The following is a 17449-nucleotide window of genomic DNA, read 5'->3' as shown; positions in this document are numbered from 1 at the left end:
TGGGTGAATTGTATGGTATGTGAATTATATCTCAGCAAACTGTAAAAAAATGCAATTCCCTCTGGAAAGCTAATACACCCTTAATTTATCCAATGTCTTTTCAACTGGGAGCTATCTGACAAGGAAGTCCAATTAACTAATTTGGAACAACAGAATTCGGACCCCATGTTTCAACAGAGGAGAGTGGGGAGGTGGGTGCGGGTGAGTCTGCAGCATTCATGCGGCTGAGAGAGAGGAAACCCAGATAGGACACTGCAGGCAGCAGAGAGAAGAGCAAAACCTGCACGATTCCAGGAAAAGATATTAAGGAAAGCAAAACTTCACCGAAGGCAAGCGCCACATACTCACTACCTGGCCCAGAAGTGGACCGTTCCGAAGTCCCGTCCTTATCAAACAATTTTCACGTAGGCTTTACTTTCTATTTTTGAGAAAATAACTAACCTACAAATCCCTCTCTTCTAGCAAGGAAAACCTGCCCTGGAAAGGGTGGAAGGAGAGCAATGGGGTGACAATACTCGTATTCTGAAGAAGGAAACGCCAGTGTTTAATCTGCATGTAACCCTGTCCCGGCTCAGGCTGCGCGTCTGACCCAGCACACAGAAATCCAGTACAGAGCAAAGCCTGTCTTTGGGAAGTATACTTTCCTTTCATAATTGTGAAGCCCAAAGCCCGTGGAATAGTCAATTTGGTGCAATCAGGCAAGAAAAAAAATAAAACGCATACAAACTGGGAGATAAGAAGTAAAACTATCTTTATTTGAAGATGAAATAATCATCTAGTATGTGAAAACCCTAAGGAATTACAAAAAAGCTACTCGAGCTAATATGTGAATTTAGCAAACTTGCAGGATAAAAGGTCAATATATAAAAATCAGTTGCATGTGCTAACAAGGAACAATTGGAATTTTCTAAAGTACCGTTAACAATAGCATGAAAAAAGTGAAATAGATAAATCTGATTTCAAAAGGTGTGTGAGACGTACAGACTGAAATTACAAAATAGTGTTGAGACAAATTGAAGAAAATCCAAATAAATGGAGGGACGTATCATGTTCATTGATCAGAAGACTCAATATTGTTAAGAGGACAATTCTTCCCAAATTGGTTGAGAGGCTCCACATAATCCTAATCACAATCCCAGCAGCCTTGTTTGTGGACACTGGTGAGCTGCTTCTAATATTTATATGAAAGACAAAGGACCTTGCATAACCAAATTTGAAAAAGAAAAATAAAGTGGAAGAACTTACACTCTGTGACTCAAGGACTTATTATAACACTTAGAGTAACCAAAACAGTATGGTATCGGCATAAAAATTGGCAAATAGATCAAAGAGAATAAAGAGTAAAAAAATAGACCCACCACATACAGAAGACTGATTTCAACATAAATGCAAAGGCAAGAAAGGATAATCTTTTAAATAAATGGTGCTGGAATCTTGATCATGCATATGCAAAAACTTTAACTTCGATCCATGTATGTCGTGCAAAAATCAGCTCGAAGCAGATATAGACCTAGATCTAAACACTACAAAACTTCTACAGGAAGTAGGAGAAAATCTTTGTAACTTTGCGTCAGGCAAATTTAGACCCAACACCAAAAGCATAATCAAGAACATGACAAAATGAACTTTATCAAAATTTAAAACTTCTATTCCTCAAAAGACATCATGAAGAAAATAAACAGATGAGCCACGCATTGGGAGAAAATGCATACAAAACATATACCTGACAAACAACTTATATTTAGAATACATTAAGAACTCTTACAACTCAGTAAGATAAACAACTCAGTTATATTTTTTAATGGGCAAAATATGTGAGTATACTTTTCACCAAAAAAAATACTAATGGCAAATGAACATGTGAAAAGGTGCTCAATGTCCTTAATTATTAAGAAAATGCAATTAAACCCACAAAACATCACTTCATAGCCACTAGAATGGTTACAGTTAACAAAGACTGACTCCACCGAGTGTTGCCAGGACGTGGAGAAACCGGAACCCTAACACACTGCTGGCAGTACAGCGGTATCAGAAAACAGTGTGGCAACTTCTTAAAAAGTTAACATCTGTCATGTAACCCACCCATTCCACTCCTCCTACCCAAAGGAAATGAAGGCATATGTTCATACAGAAACTGGTACATAAATGTTCATGGCAGCTTTTTTTGTAATCACCAACAACTGAAAACAAACCCAAAACCCCAAGAGGCAGTATATTCATAAACAGGAATACCACCCACCCAACAATAAAAGGTAACAAATGATTGCTACACAAAAAACATAATGGAAGAGTTTCAAAGTAATTACACTGAGTATTGCTCTGGCCGGTGTGGCTCAGTGGATTGAGTGCCAGCCTGCAAACTGAAAGGTTGCCAGTTCGATTCCCAGTCAGGGCACATGCCTGGCTTGCTGGTTCATCCCTAGTCGGAGCCCGTACAGAAGTCAGCCAATCGATGATTGTCTTTCACATCGATATGTGTGTCTCTCTTTCCCTCCCTTCCTCCCTCTGCTTCCCTCTCTCTAAAATCACTAAATATATCCTCGGGTGAGGATTTAAAAAAAAGCATAATAACCACAATCCTTAAATGATTGGTTATTTCCTCTTCACTATTTAACAAGAGTTATCTAGATATTCTGATCCAGGGAGTAAGATCATATTTTGATAAATTTAGCTATCATTCTCATTCATCTTCAGTTCCTTTATTCTCTTCTTACTCTCTGGAATTGGCCATTTCTGGCATATGCCCTATATACAGAAGGCCAGGTCAATGAATTTCCATCAAAAAAAGGAAAAGGGAAGCTTACTGCTTAATAATGTTTGATAGCCACCGCATACAATTAAGAGATTTAAATATACTCCAAAAATAAAAAAAGGTGCCAATACATTGTGTCACTTTAACAATCAAATATATAAATACATGTAATATCTGTTATTTTTTTTTTATTTTTACACTTGCTTTAGTGAAGGAAGAAGAGGGGAGGGACAACATGGAGGAAAATAAGATAAAGTAATAGCTCAGACTGAATGTTAGAGCCCTCCCTGGGCCTGAAAAATAGCAAGTGCTAAACATTTGTTGAATACATACCATGAACGAACAAGCCTGGTTTCGCTATCATTCCATCATCTACCTCCACTTGTCTCCTAGCATCACAGCCATATTATGGCTTTTTATTGGCTCTTGGGGGGCAAAAAAACAAAGTTTGGGAGTCCTCCATATATCTAAGGGATATATTATGATCAATTAAGCAATTTGGTTAGTAAATATAGGAAATAGAAAATGAATTCACATAATAAAAAGGTATGAAGTCAAGGATAACACTGTCTGAATAAAAATAAAATAAAGTCCTAGTTTTGCTGTGTTAGGGTCCCATTCTGAGAAATGCCATCATGTTAGACTCAAAATTCCTGAGTTCCACTGGAGAACTACCAGCATATCTATAGAATGTCTACACCGTGAAATGTTCAAATTATACTTCCATGTATATGGAACTACCAACTGGTCAAACAGGGAAGTACAACTTGGTACATACATTTTGTGCATATATTTGGGCAAATTACTGTAATGAGGAAGTAAAACTTATATATTCCACAACATAAACTGGTGTTTTTGAAATGCTTAAAAAGATTTAAATCACTTCCTCTTAAAGCAATGTCACCTTTCCTCTGGAGGTGTGTAACTACTACATTCTTAGCAAGTCCCTTTTCCATAGCTAGGAGAAAGATATCTGGCTCAGTCGCTGTCTAAATTATCACGAATTTTGAATTATAAAGAGATACAGCAAATATGATAGAAACCATGTTTGAATTTCACTCCAGAGCCCAAGGGTTTGGATGCGTGCTTACCTCGGACTTGAAAATACTTCACATGGTTTGCCACAGCCTCTGTGACACCGTCATCTGGGCAGATCTTTACTCCGTCAGGAAACAGAGTTGATCGCCGTCTTCTGAGCAGCCACTGTCTCTCGGCCTCTCTGTGGTCCAGGGGTCGTTTCCTGTATAGGGTACTCGGAGAAGGGTCTGCAGATTCTGAGTCATCCAGCAGAAAAGAAACTGCACTCTTGGGTTCCTGGATTTCTTCTAAAGATAGGTAGCTTTGTGCTACAGAGTGAAAGCATAAACAAGGCCTCTGATAAATGAAGATACAGTACAAAAGGTAACCAAGAAAAACCAACATTTGTGCCACATTAGGACTTTTTGAAGTCAATCTCAGATTACGGATGTGCGTGCCTGAGGAGAGGAGCGAAGCATTCAATCTTTCCTCCATTTAATTCCTACTCCTTCATTTCAAGATTGTTATTGAAGTCAAGTATACATCCAATTTCAAAATATACATCTAACTTCAACACAAGAAATAAAGGAGGTAAGGTTTGAACCAATAAATACTAATGAAGAGGAAAACCAACATTATTGAATTTTAAAAGTTTAAATGAAGTGATGTTAAAGACTAATAAAGTAGTATTTGATTCAATTTCTATAGCAGTCTCATCAAATATTACTTTTAGAGAGAATATAATACAGATACTAAAAAAGATAAAAACAATGTCAATTTTTAAATACCTGTTAATGATGGAAGGTTTTCTTCTATTAGGACAAATATCAAAATACCCAAAGAAATCTTCTCAAAATGAGGAAACATAATCATTTGGCCAAAACCAAAGGGATGAGAAAAGGCCAAAATCCTTAACCGAGCACCCAAAGTCTTGAAACTTCCAACAACAAATTGTTACAGAAAAGGTCTAACACTTAAAAGTTTATGTTTGAGAACTGACAAACATTCCCAAACCATTATAAATTAGCTTAAATACAAATGGCGTCCTTTCAAAGTACCTCTCACTTCTTTTCTGAAATCAGCATGCTATGAGAGCAGGAGAGATAAGCTAATTAGGACAGATGGGGAGAGACAATTTCTTTAATCTAGGCAGCTAAGCTCTTTACTAACACCCTTTGCCTTTAACAAGCCGTTCATTTAAAAATGTTTCATATGCATTTCACGAATTTTTACAAACCTATTAGTTGAAACTTATAGATTCACATATTCTCTGAGTTCTTCTAGGACCTGTAATTTATAAGCATAAAATGTCCAGACTGACTATACCTATCTGAGAAGCACAGATACACACACAGAACAAAATCAGTGTTCTGGAGCTGTTTCTCTTTGTAATAAAGCTACTGTCCCTAAATTTCCCTCCTTAATAAAAAAAATTGAAGATCTTGCACTACAAGCACTCACTATGTCTCCTACCTTATCTGTAACAAGGGACAGAAGTAGTAAAGCTACCTCTGAATTTGGGCTGAATTTGGTAATACACAGAAAATGCTCACAATAGTGCCTGGTGCACACTATGCACACAATATAAACGATGGCTATGTGGTAATAACTTTGTTGCTTAATTTGTTAACAAACATTAGGCCCAGTGTGTCATCCTTTACCCAATAGGACCAAATAAAGTTCTTTGTGTTAGGACAGTTGTTTTTATCAAGTAAGTATAGTAGAAAGCAACTGAGTTAGTTTAAAATACTTACGGAAGCTAGAATTTACTATCAAATAGCAATGACTTTATTTTATGCCATGTACCTCTGGAAAAGTTTTCATTAAAAAAAAAAGTTTTGTAAAGATCTAAAGCACATTCCTCTGGAGAATCTTAAACTAATTGTGCTAGCTAAATCGTCTGTTCCATGTTTTATGAGAAGCTCACCAAGCATTTCTTAATACAACTCATATAATCCACATTTTCAGCTCTTATATACACTAACAAATCTAAATGACCATTAAATGAGTGCGTAGAAGCATCTGCAGAATATTGATAAGAACTTTATTTGCCAAACTTTGTTGAATGGGAGGGAAAAGTTGAAAATTTTAAGTGAAATTTTAAAGTTCAAAGAAAACCTTCATGTTGACAATTCAGACCAAGGGAGAACTTCAAGGTAACAAATACTAGTTGGAAATTCTTTGTAAAGGCCTACTCCAACAAGCCTACTCCAACTTCTGAGACTCACGGTATTCTGGAAATATTTCTATACTTAGAATGAGAAAAACCCTGGGCAACACTGGGCTCAAATTCTGTTTTTACTACTTAATATTTGATTTTGTTAAACCTAAACTCTTTGAAGTTGTTTACTCACCAAAGAAATTAGGTATCATAATCTGTCTATATCACAAGTCACTAGGAAAATTAGGAAATGCAGAAGTTCTTTTTTTTTTTTTGAAAGATTTTATTTATTTATTTTTAGAGAAGGGAGTGAGAGAGAGAAACATCACGTTGTGACTGCCTCTCAAGCACCTCCTACTGGGGACCTGGCCCACAACCCAGACATGTGCCCTGACTGGGAATCAAACTGGAGACCCTTTGGTTCGCAGTCCAGTGCTCAATCCACTGAGCCACACCAGACAGGGCAAAATGTGGAAGTTCTTTGTAAACTAATGTATACTACTATTTGTCTTCTATTACAAGTGTTCATAAAATTTAAAGAGGTTTCAAACAGAATAAATTTCCCCTAATTAAATCACAAGTACTTATGTAAGAACTCGACAAATGGTTATTATATTACATAAAATACAGTTTGTAAGATTTCAGAAAACTGTACTTAAAAAAACAATAGTATGAAAACTTCAGCTGGGTTCATTTGCTTCTAAATAGGTTTGGCATTTTACAAATTCGTGTTAACTTCACATGTAATGTATCTCTTAACTACAGCATTCTCAGAGTAACTCTATCTATGATACAAGGCAGTAAGTAGGTGATGAGTACCATCAGGTTGTGCCATGGGAACCCAGAAGCAAGGTTAATTCCAACTGAAATCTGAAAAGGAGTTATTAGAGAAGGTAACATTTTGGCTAGGCCTTGAATGGGCCTGGTGTGGGCAGAGGTGGGAGGGTTAATGGGAAGGAATGGGAGTTGGAAAAGAAACTCCTGGTGATGATCAGTAAGGTAGGAAAACACACTGTCTGTACAGAAAATAGGAAGACCTTTGCTAGAGAAGGAATGGTAGCAGAGGGCAAATAGGTTGGGAATGAAGGCTGAAAATGCTGAGAGGTAGATTATGAAAGCTCTTCAAAGTCTTACCAAGAATTTGGTAATTTTCCTATAGATGAAAAGATTACCTAATGTTTCATTACTCAGAAAAAACATTCCTTGAGTTTTTATTGAGATTCTTTTTAAGAAATATTTCAAAATCTCATCTGATGGTCCCTCATGCTTTAAGAAATGTCCCAAAATTTATAATCTGGTTAAAAAAAAAAAAAGCTGAACATAAAACTCTGCTTAGAAATAACAAGTACCAGGTTCTTTTCATCCATTCCCTAATTCCAACTGAGTTGAGAATCATTTATTGACTCAGCAAAATGTTCTGACTGTTTACTCTATGCCACTACCATACTAAATATATACGGTATACAAAGTGTTTGTCTTTTCGGAGCTTGTAGTTTAAAGGGAAAAACATGCCAACAAATAATGAAGTAAAATTAATGAGAATATTAAAAAATCATTATGGGGAAACAGGAGAGGTAATTACTCTGTTTGAGCAAGTGTGAGGGTGATGACATTTGAGCCAGGTTTCAAAAAACAATAAAGTTGACAAGAAGTAGTAAAAGGGTGTTTTAGGAAGAAGGAATAGTGTGCGCAAGGCCTGAGGTGTGGCGGGACAGTGCTGTAACGCCTATTCCAAACAGCCACCTATAATCTTGGGTTCAAAGTGACATTCACACTCACAGGGCAAGACTCCATAACCTAGCTCCTTTAATTTGGATTAGCATACACCTAGAAAACGGCGTATCAAATAGAGCACATCTTCAACTGGAGACTTTATAGGTAGGAGTCTTGACCCTGATATCTCCAGCCCCCAAAAGGGATGCATTCAGCTGTAAGAGAAGAGATGACCTCATGCAGCCCACGGCAGCATTAGGAAGCCTCACCCTCACAGAACCATGTCTTTTAATAGCCCAGGGGCAAAGATTCCAAACTTTCACCAGCAAGAAAGAAAGAAAGAAAGAAAGAAAACCCAAGATAATTTCCTATGAATAAAAGGTTTAAGCTTGGTGTTAAGTCAAAAGTAATTAAAGTATACATTAATAACTTTATATGATGGAAAAGTAGGTGATAGTGGAAAAGATGATATAGATTAAAACCAGATTAGAAAGGCTATGTATGACAAGTCTAGACCTATTTTCCCCTAACAAAAAAGAAAAGCTGATTTAATAAATTCATCTTAATAAACACTTTCTAAGTTGGATATGACTTTTTTTAAAAGCTCTTATTTTTAATCCCAAAAGCTGTGAATTAAAAACAGTATTATTTTCTTTAGAAAGGCAATCCCTGTCCACCAACAACCCTCTTACAACCTCTTGGGCTCTCACTGCCACACATGTGCACACACCCCCACGCCGAACTCCCTCATGTGCTCCCCGAGAAACTGATTGTTTTTACCAGAAAATATTAAGACTGTTCATACGTCCACTTCTCCCATTAAACTATAAATGATTCAGAAATTAAGATCTGTCATTCATTTTATTGTAGAAAATTGTCAAATGTCCCTAAACAGACAATCAAATTAATTATATGCTTGTTAAAACAGAAAGAAAAGTTAATATAAGCATCAGTTACAGGATAGGCACTGGCTATGGTACAATTCAAAATTTATTTCTAACACTGGCTCACATTTCTTTAAAAAATTACACTTCCACTTAATGAATTGGAGATATGTTTAATATAAAAGATTGATATTCTCAAAGCATTTCCAAATGAATTTAGGAAAATGAATTTTAAACAATCTTCAGAACATGATAAAGGACAGTGGCATCTTTGAAAAACATACAAACAAAAAAGTTAAGAAATCACAAGAAGATGTATTATATACTTCTTTTCCCAAAATTAGGTTTTTAAAATTAATAGTCACCTAAAAGAGTCCCCTCTCACACACACACAAACTGGAAATGAAACATGTAATTATAAGCATCTTTGTAGGAAACCTCCAAAAGACAAATATCTTTAACAATATAAAGATGGTGACAAGATTAACAAAAGCTTAAAAACACTGAGGTTTAATTGAAAATATCAATTCACATGATTCTGAAATAAAAGGTTCCTACTTTAGCTTTATCTTAAATTGCCTCTGCTTCACTGCTTTATAATATACAGTTACAGTGGAAATCTGAGAGATGCTTAAAACAGAAGATTAAAATATTCTTAAAAAATTCTTCTTATCTGAGAAAATACATTATAATAGTCCCCTCAAAATATTCCTGAAAACATTAGAAGGTTGTGAAGTATTTGTATAATACCACAATCATCACATGAGTTCAGAACTGTTACCTTAACATTTGATTAAAAATTAAGTTCCATGGGGATTACAAGTCTCTGAACACTACAGTTTTAAAACAGAAAAGCAAAGAGAGTGATCTGGCTTTGCAGATGAATCCTGGGCAACAGAGCTATAAAATTATATATTTAGTTCTAACAATAAATAAGACTTTGAAGATATTTTTTAATTAAAGTTATAAGGACACCAATTTTATCATCTATACTTACATAAACTGTGTTCATATAATCTGGGATAATATGGGAGTCAGTATATAATTATACTTCAAATAAACTAAGTTGAGCTACATATATAATTTTTAAAACCTAATTTGTATAGCTAAATTTTTTTGTTCCAAATGTCACCCTGACTGAATTAAACTTTCAAATCCCCACATACGACATCAAAAAATGGAAAAAACAAAACAATTACAGCAGAGTAATGGTTCCATTTAGCAACTGAGAAAAATAAGCTGCACATTGAAAGACTGAACCTTTATCACCTTCCTAACATCATGTCTTCTTTCACACTATACAGAAGGGATGCCATCAATGGCATTTTCTGAAGCCTCGATACTAAAGTCTTTAAAAAAAATACACAGTATTCATACTGCATGCTTGAGCTGCAAAAAATAGAATTACAACATAATGTGACTTGCCAACACTGTGACAAGCACCGGGGCTGGCATCAGGGAGGACCTAAGTCCCCTCAACTCCCGTTATGTGGAAGTACAGATCACATGGTTTTATTATCTACAAAAGCATTCCCACATCACATAGCTATTGCATAATCCAAGCATAATAAATCAGAAAAATATCAAATATTTATGAAATTTTAATTTCTATCTAATAAGTTTATATATATCACCCCCATTTCTACTCCATCTATGAGATCCCAACAATTCTAATAATATACCTTATCTATTTTAAATAATGCTCAATGACTTATAAAACTACTACAAGGTACTTTCCTCTCTGTGAGCTGGCTAATGCAAATGCTGGTAAGCAGCTTTCCAGTAATCGTACAGAACATCTGTGCCCTGTCTGCACAGATTAACTAGCTACTGCTGCCCTTCTGTTGCTGTAAATGAAGTTTCAAGATGAGCTCGCGAATATCCTCCCGTTTGGTCTTTATCACATGACGTGGAAACCATTTCTCCAAATGAATTGGAAGTTCAAAGTTAACAATAGGATCCTAAAGAGAGAAAAGAAAGAATGCAATCACTTTAGTGATATGATTCAAATTTGTTTGAATTTTACAAAATAAATGAGCAACTGCCAACTTTATTTAATAACAGCTTTACTGAGATATCATTCACACCCCATGAAATTCACCTAAAATACTCAACTGAATGGTTCTCAGTACAGTCAGAGTTGCGCAACCATACCACAATCAATTTTACATTTTACATTTTCATTAAATTGCTAACTTTTTAACATCCAAATTAAATCCTTTTTGTTCTGCCACAATGGTATTTAACTGCATAGTGGAAAATGGAATTAGTGAATAGATAATGATTCAGCACAATACAAACATCAGACTGGCTTGAATGCAAACTTTTCCAATATGTTAATATTTTGAAACTACTAAAACAAAGAGAAAGCCTTAGCAATAAATGAATAATCTCAGATTTTAAGAAAAAAGAACCTAACAACCTGCAGAAGTGCCTTCTTTTAGTGCAAGAAATAGCCAATTTAATGGCTTCAAGAACCTCTGTATTTTCCATTATGTTAAGCTTAACCAGGAAGTTGCAAGTTAGAACTGCGAAGACTTTCCCCATGTTTAAAAAAATAAATAACTGCTGAAGAAAGCTACCTGTAGATCATGTTTATAAATCTGATGAAATTATTAGAAGCCAGATGTAAGAAGGACTTATATACTGAAGAGGAAATTAACAGTCCCACAATGTAACGATGAACAGAAGCCTTACTGTGACTCTTGGAGCAAATGTCAGAGATAGTTCACTACGCAAGTATTTTTATTAGAATTAACACTGTTTTTGTTACGGTTTAGTTACAAGTTCCACAGGTTTGGAGTGGTCTATCCCAAACCTTTATTTTTTTTCTGCCAAAGCTCAGTTACATTAGTTCAATTTGTAAAACACAAGGTTTAGCTCTTTGAATTTTCCCCCAGAAATTTTAAATGGTGCTACAACCTATATTAGAAGTATATTCTACTAACTGAGGCTATATAAAGTAGAATTATATAACCAAGTATGTTATATAACAAGGCACTCAGAATTTTCTAAAAATAAAACCAAATTTCTCTGGAAAGAGTATTAGAAGACCAGAATTGTTGCCAACATAACATGTGTACCACATCCTGCTATATATCATCATTCCTCTCCAAAAGGTGTAATTGCACCTTATAATCCTCACTCTGAAAGTACCTTTAAATATTTTCCAAGCAAGTATAAATACCCTGGTTCCTATATCTTTATAAATAACACTGGTAATGACTGAGGTAATAAGCTCATAGTTCAAAATGCAAAGAGTGATTCCTTGCCATTTGAAATTTCTTCTTTAATGTTACTATAGTTTGTTGTATTTCTCTAGTTTCTAGTTTCCTGAACTACTTGAATACATGAGTCTAGTTCTGAAAATTTTTCTTCAAATTTCTGTCTGCTTTACTCTCTACATGTCCCCCACCCCCATACCCATAATCCTTCTGGAACTCCAATTATATGTAAATTAGACTTTTTGACTATATCACACTTGTCTCTTACACTCTTGTTCTTTTCTTTACATTCTCTTTTCTCTCTGAGCAAACTGGATACTTTCTACTGTCTTTCTTTTTGAAGTTCACTAATTGCATTTTCTGCTGTAATCCAGTCTGCTATTAAACCCATTCAATAAATTCTTAATTTCAGATATATCATTATACATTTTCAATTCTAGAATGCTCATTTGATTTTTTTAGATTCCATCTCTTTGTTTTGTTCATCTTTGACTATTTTCTCTAACATACAAATCAAATCACTTCTAAGTTCTTATCTACTAATTCCAATATCTGAATTATCTGTGGTTCCATTTCTTTTCTTTTTTTTCTTTCTTGATTACCTATGACACGTCCTGCTTCTTTGCTTACCTAGTAATCTGTGACTGTATACTGGTAACTGTGAATAAGAAACTTATTTATATCTTTACATACCTTAAAGAAGCTTTCCACATATTGCAGCAAATAGACTCCACAATCACTGCTATTATCTTGTTTAGGAACTTTAGGGCATAGGTCCACCATGTTTGTTTTGTTGAATTCACGATGAGTTTTTCGTTTAACTTCCCACTCTACCTCTAAATACCTTAAATCATCAAAAAGTAGAGTGACATGAATAGAAAGCTCTTTAATATTATTCAACACTTTCACAAAGGTGAAAAGTATTTGTTTCTACATGTGTTGGTTCAAGCCAAATTTCCAAAGACTGAACTTTAACAGTAGAAATTATATGAGGCTTGAAAAGTCCCACTTTAAAGAAAATCTTCTGAGTTTCCAACTAAAAAGCTTGACCTTTTCCAACAACTCAACTTTCACAACTCGAAAACATAAAGTCATTTATACCACCAAGTAAACTAACAAATTATTTTTAAATTTTACCTGCTAGTTTTTTCCAGATCCTTAGAGTAAATTACAAAATTACACAAACAGACACACATACACACACAATAAGAATGTAAGAGTTCTTTTTTTCTAAAGTGTTACTTTTGATAATCATTAACATCTGCAATACTCCTTTGTAAAATTACACTTTTTTGAAATAAGAATACAAATTCTGAATTTACTTTGGATATAATCCTTGAGAAATATTTATACTTGAATATTAACACATAATAGAGGATATATATTATTGATCAGATTCATAGGCCTCATCTAAATACATAATAAAATATAATTCTAATATAGTCTTGTAATTCTTTTTTAAGATTTTATTTATTTATTTTTTAGAGAAGGGATGAGAGAGAGAAAGAGAGGGAAAGAAACAGCAATGTGTGGTTCTCACGTGCCCCCTACCAGGGACCTGGCCCACAACCCAGGCATGTGCCCTGACTGGGAATCTAACCAGAAACCCTGTGGTTCACAGGCCAGCACTCAATCACTGAGCCACACCAGGCTAGTCTTATAATTCTTAAGGTAGCTTTAAAATTGAGGTTTTTAGATAACAGACTGAAGAGGTAAACTGTTATTACTTACTCTCGTAAATTCTGAACTGTGTTTTGTATAGAAGCGGCTTTCAAGGAGTCTAGTATGAGAATGCATGGCCTGTAAAGAGCATAACAAGAAATCAAGATATAAACATCTGTATATGAAGTGAACCTAAATATCTGAAAATATTGTTATACCATGTACCTACCTTTTACATATTTTCTTTGGTATTGACATATTCATCTCAGTACTCTGAAATAACATGAATTTTTATGACTTTGCAATTAAAGCTAGTTTGAGTAAATTAACATTCAGTTACTCTCTAAAAACTTTCAAACAACTTTGAAATTAAAATTTCAAATAAGAGTTTTTTCATCATCTATTTATTTTCCTATACCGGTGAAACAGTAGTTTATACAGTTTTACATCTGGCCCCAATAAGTTATAGACCTTTAATATGTCCTAAGTAACAACCTGGAACTTTAATTACTTCTGTTCAGTTATCATCTTAAGCAAAGTTAAACAAGTTAATTGAATCTATGCTTCCATACATTCTCTGTCTCAATAAATGTCAGTAGAGACATTTCTTTCCTCTGAGGCACAAAAAGCAGAATATTGATGTATATTAAGGGACAAGGAAGGGATGGATGTTTTGTTGATAAATTTGAGAAACAATAAGTCAAACTTAAACATTTCTTTAATGCAAAGCTTCTCAGTATCTTTACTATTCCAATTTAATAGCGAAACTCTAAGACAGGAATAGCACACAGGTTTACCCCACTTAACTGACCTTAGAATCTTTTTCAATCATAAACTGAATCTTAAAACAAGTATTGCAAGGAACCCAACGGGAAATCTGGCTTGGGAGCAAGGAAGAACTCCCCTATCCGGCCCCTGTGACAGCAGGAAAGGAAACCACCTTCTTCTGCCCACCCTAGAGCATTACAGTGAAGACACAGGCCTAGGCCAGGAGGCTGCTGCTATCTATCTACACACAAAAAATCATTAGATGGCTATCTTAATCAATTAAAACACCTTACCTGGACCATGCATACCAGTCCAGAGGCCCTTACATAGAAAGGTTAATAGTAATTATCTTAGTCTCAGGAGTCATGTGGATTCAACTTGAGTCTATTTTGAATAATTTTTATCAACAATTCAAAATAGAAAGTAGAGTATTAAAAAAAGAAACATATAAAATATATTTGCTTAGCTTATTAATTACACTAAGTTCAAAGAATTGTTGACATAAAAAATAAAAGTAAATCTGACCCACAGAAATTAGAATAGTCGTCAATGAAGGTGATCAGATAAAACTAAATAAATAAACCTAGGGAGTTAAAAATAAACTAACCAGATGTAAAAGATGATAATTTCTCGTGTTCTCTTTTCTACCCCCGCAAAAATCCACTGAAGAATCCTAAAGCAGCAAAATTTAATGGTGGGCCACCACAGACCATCACAGCCCACCTAGCACTGCTGGGTTTTACAGATGCCTCAGTTTTCCTGCCTTCACATCTATAAAGAACATACTTACTTGGGAATCCGCTGTACCCAAGGACACTGCTAAAGTAGTATGTAGATCATCTTCTAGTTGGAAACAACAAAGCAGTTATGAGTCTTTATGTCTGAAGTATTTAGATTAGCTTAAATTCTAATTTGTATGCACATAGTATTTAAAGGGGAAAAGAATACCAGCAAACTACTTAATTTTTTTCATGGTTAATGTTACAAATAAAAATCAATCCAGAGATAAAACTGATAATGGTCACCTATTATCAGACAATATGTAAACCCCAAAGCCAAAACCTAAAACACCAGTTGGCTGGGCAAGTTTCCTATAAAAAGACAATCTTCAAAGATTGTCTAATCAAAATGTCTGCTGCTTTAATGTGGAGAATGTTAATTTGCCCAGTAACAGTTCATTTAACCTATGATCATAAGTGTTGGATAGGTACACTTTCGAAGCAGAGGATGATTAGAGAAAATTGGGATATAATCACTTGCTTTATCATTTACCCCACCTCCCCAGGTTTTGATCAGTACTTATGATAATGGCTATCATTAATTCTGCTTGCTGCTTAGGCTACAGCAGTAAAACACATTAATTTTTATTTTTCTTCTTCAAATAAAATAGGCTTATTTGCTTGCTTAATTAACATTAGTGTTGTAACATAAGAAAAACCCTGGAAGAATTATAAGAAACCCAATATTAACTAGCCAAATTACTAGTGTCAACAAGAATTTTGTTACTTTCATTAAGAAAAAATGGAGGATTTTAAGCTATGCCTGAAGATTTTAGGCTATCACATGGATTCTTAATTATGTCAGCAAGATTACTCTATAAAAACTGATACGATGAAACTTGATATAACAGTATAACTCAAGAATTACATTTTATCTATACATGAATCTAGCGTTTATCATAAAAATTTCAGACTTATTCTTCTAATAAGTTTAATGATAATAACTATGCCATCTTTTAACATCATACTGTTCCCAATAACCATTTCACTGTTTTCATCATTATTAAAAACACCACTCACATTACCTTTATCACCTACTGTTTTGTTGTCATGTTCAGCTTGCTGAGCCTGGGCTTGCTGGGGTATGGTCTGTGGAAAATCTTCATACACAGCTTCTTCTAACCATGGAAAACAAATGACTGCAAGATACCAGTGAGACCTGTTGAAAAAGAAATACACTCTTAATAACACAGTATCTAAACAATGCAGAAGAATACTTCCAGAGCTACAGATAAGAAAGTGTGTATGACAAACTGTGTATCAATTTTGAAGTCAATTTCAATACATGATATAATATAGACCACACATTTCAAAACTAATTAACTAAGAAGTAAGAATACTTAGGGAAAAAGCTGAGTAATTCAAACTTATTTACTTTCATATAGTCAGCATTTCTATTAAGAAATTGCTTTAGAGACTTCCTGTCAAGATGGAGATGTAGGTGGATAAACTCTGCCTCCTCGCACAACTAAAGGACAACAACAAATTTAAACACAAAAAATAACCAGAACTGCCAGAAAATCAAACTATGTGGAAGTCAGACAACCAAGGAGTTAAAGAAGAAACATACATTCAGATTGGTAGGAGGGGTGGAGAGGGGCAGCCAGGCTGAAGAGGACATGCAGCAAGGCAGTGGCTTGAGGACCAGCACAGCAAGGCAGTGGCTTGAGGACCAGCACAGCAAGGCAGCGGCTGGCAGAGTGGGCAGTCCCACATTTATGTGCAGATAAACTGGGAGGAACAACAGAGAAGCGAGACAGAACTTGCAACCCATGGTTCCACCACAGTAAAAGAAAGCCTCAAAACCTCTGGCGATAAAAACCTGTGGGGTTTGAGGCAGCAGAAAAAACTCCCAGCCTCACAGGAGGGTTTGCTGGAGAGACCCACAGGGTCCTAGAATGTACACAAACCCACTCACCTGGGAATCAGCACTAGGAGGGCCAATTTGCTTGTGGGTAGCAGAGGTAGTGACTGCAAGCTGGCCAAGAGCTAAGCAAGCAGCACTATTCCCTCTCAGACCCCACCCCCACAGACAGCAGTACAATGCAGCAAAGGAGGTTGTCCCACCCTGACAAATACCTAAAGCTCAGCCCCTTATAACATGACAGGTATGCTGAGACAAAGGAATATGGCCCAAATCAAAGAACAGATCAAAACTCCAGAAATAGAACTAAGCAATGAAGAGATGGCCAACCTATCAGATGCAGAGTTCAAAACACTAGTAATTGGATGCTCACAAAAATGGTTGAGTATGGTCACAAAATAGAGGAAGAAGTGAAGGCTATGAAAAGTGAAATAAAGACAAATATACAGGGAACCAACTGTGAAGGGAAGGAAACCGAAACTCAAATCAACGATCTGGAACAAAAGGAAGAAATAAATATCCAACCAAAACAGAAAGAAATATGAATTCAAAAAAATGAGGAAAGGCTTAGGAACCTCTGGGACAACTTTAAACATTCCAACATCCGAATCATAGGGGTGCCAGA

At 35.3% G+C, this 17449-nt stretch overlaps 2 protein-coding genes across 6 annotated transcripts in view; both read right to left on the bottom strand.

The window, feature by feature from the left end:
• The window catches only part of IMPG2 (interphotoreceptor matrix proteoglycan 2), a 75470-nt gene extending 70617 nt beyond the window's left edge, over positions 1-4853 (bottom strand). The window contains exons 1-2 of the mRNA XM_045193572.2: positions 4558-4853; positions 3844-4098 (exon numbers count right to left, since the gene is read on the bottom strand). Coding sequence (XP_045049507.2) covers positions 3844-4098; positions 4558-4642 — 340 coding nt within the window. The 5' untranslated portion in view covers positions 4643-4853. The remainder of the gene's footprint in view (positions 1-3843; positions 4099-4557) is intronic.
• A 3831-nt stretch (positions 4854-8684) lies between these two features.
• Positions 8685-17449, bottom strand: part of SENP7 (SUMO specific peptidase 7) — a 119643-nt gene continuing 110878 nt past the window's right edge. For all 5 annotated transcript variants that reach the window (XM_053918294.2, XM_045193538.2, XM_045193541.2 and 2 more), the window contains 6 exons: positions 15986-16119; positions 14972-15024; positions 13643-13686; positions 13483-13551; positions 12445-12595; positions 8685-10488 (listed from right to left, as the gene is read on the bottom strand). In XM_053918294.2, coding sequence (XP_053774269.1) covers positions 10351-10488; positions 12445-12595; positions 13483-13551; positions 13643-13686; positions 14972-15024; positions 15986-16119 — 589 coding nt within the window. In that variant the 3' untranslated portion in view covers positions 8685-10350. The remainder of the gene's footprint in view (positions 10489-12444; positions 12596-13482; positions 13552-13642; positions 13687-14971; positions 15025-15985; positions 16120-17449) is intronic.

The sequence above is a fragment of the Desmodus rotundus genome, chromosome 2, assembly GCF_022682495.2.
Source record: "Desmodus rotundus isolate HL8 chromosome 2, HLdesRot8A.1, whole genome shotgun sequence".
NCBI classification, from domain to species: Eukaryota; Metazoa; Chordata; class Mammalia; order Chiroptera; family Phyllostomidae; genus Desmodus; species Desmodus rotundus.
The sequence above is the reverse complement of the archived record's forward strand: the minus strand, read 5'-3'. Positions and strand labels throughout refer to the sequence as shown.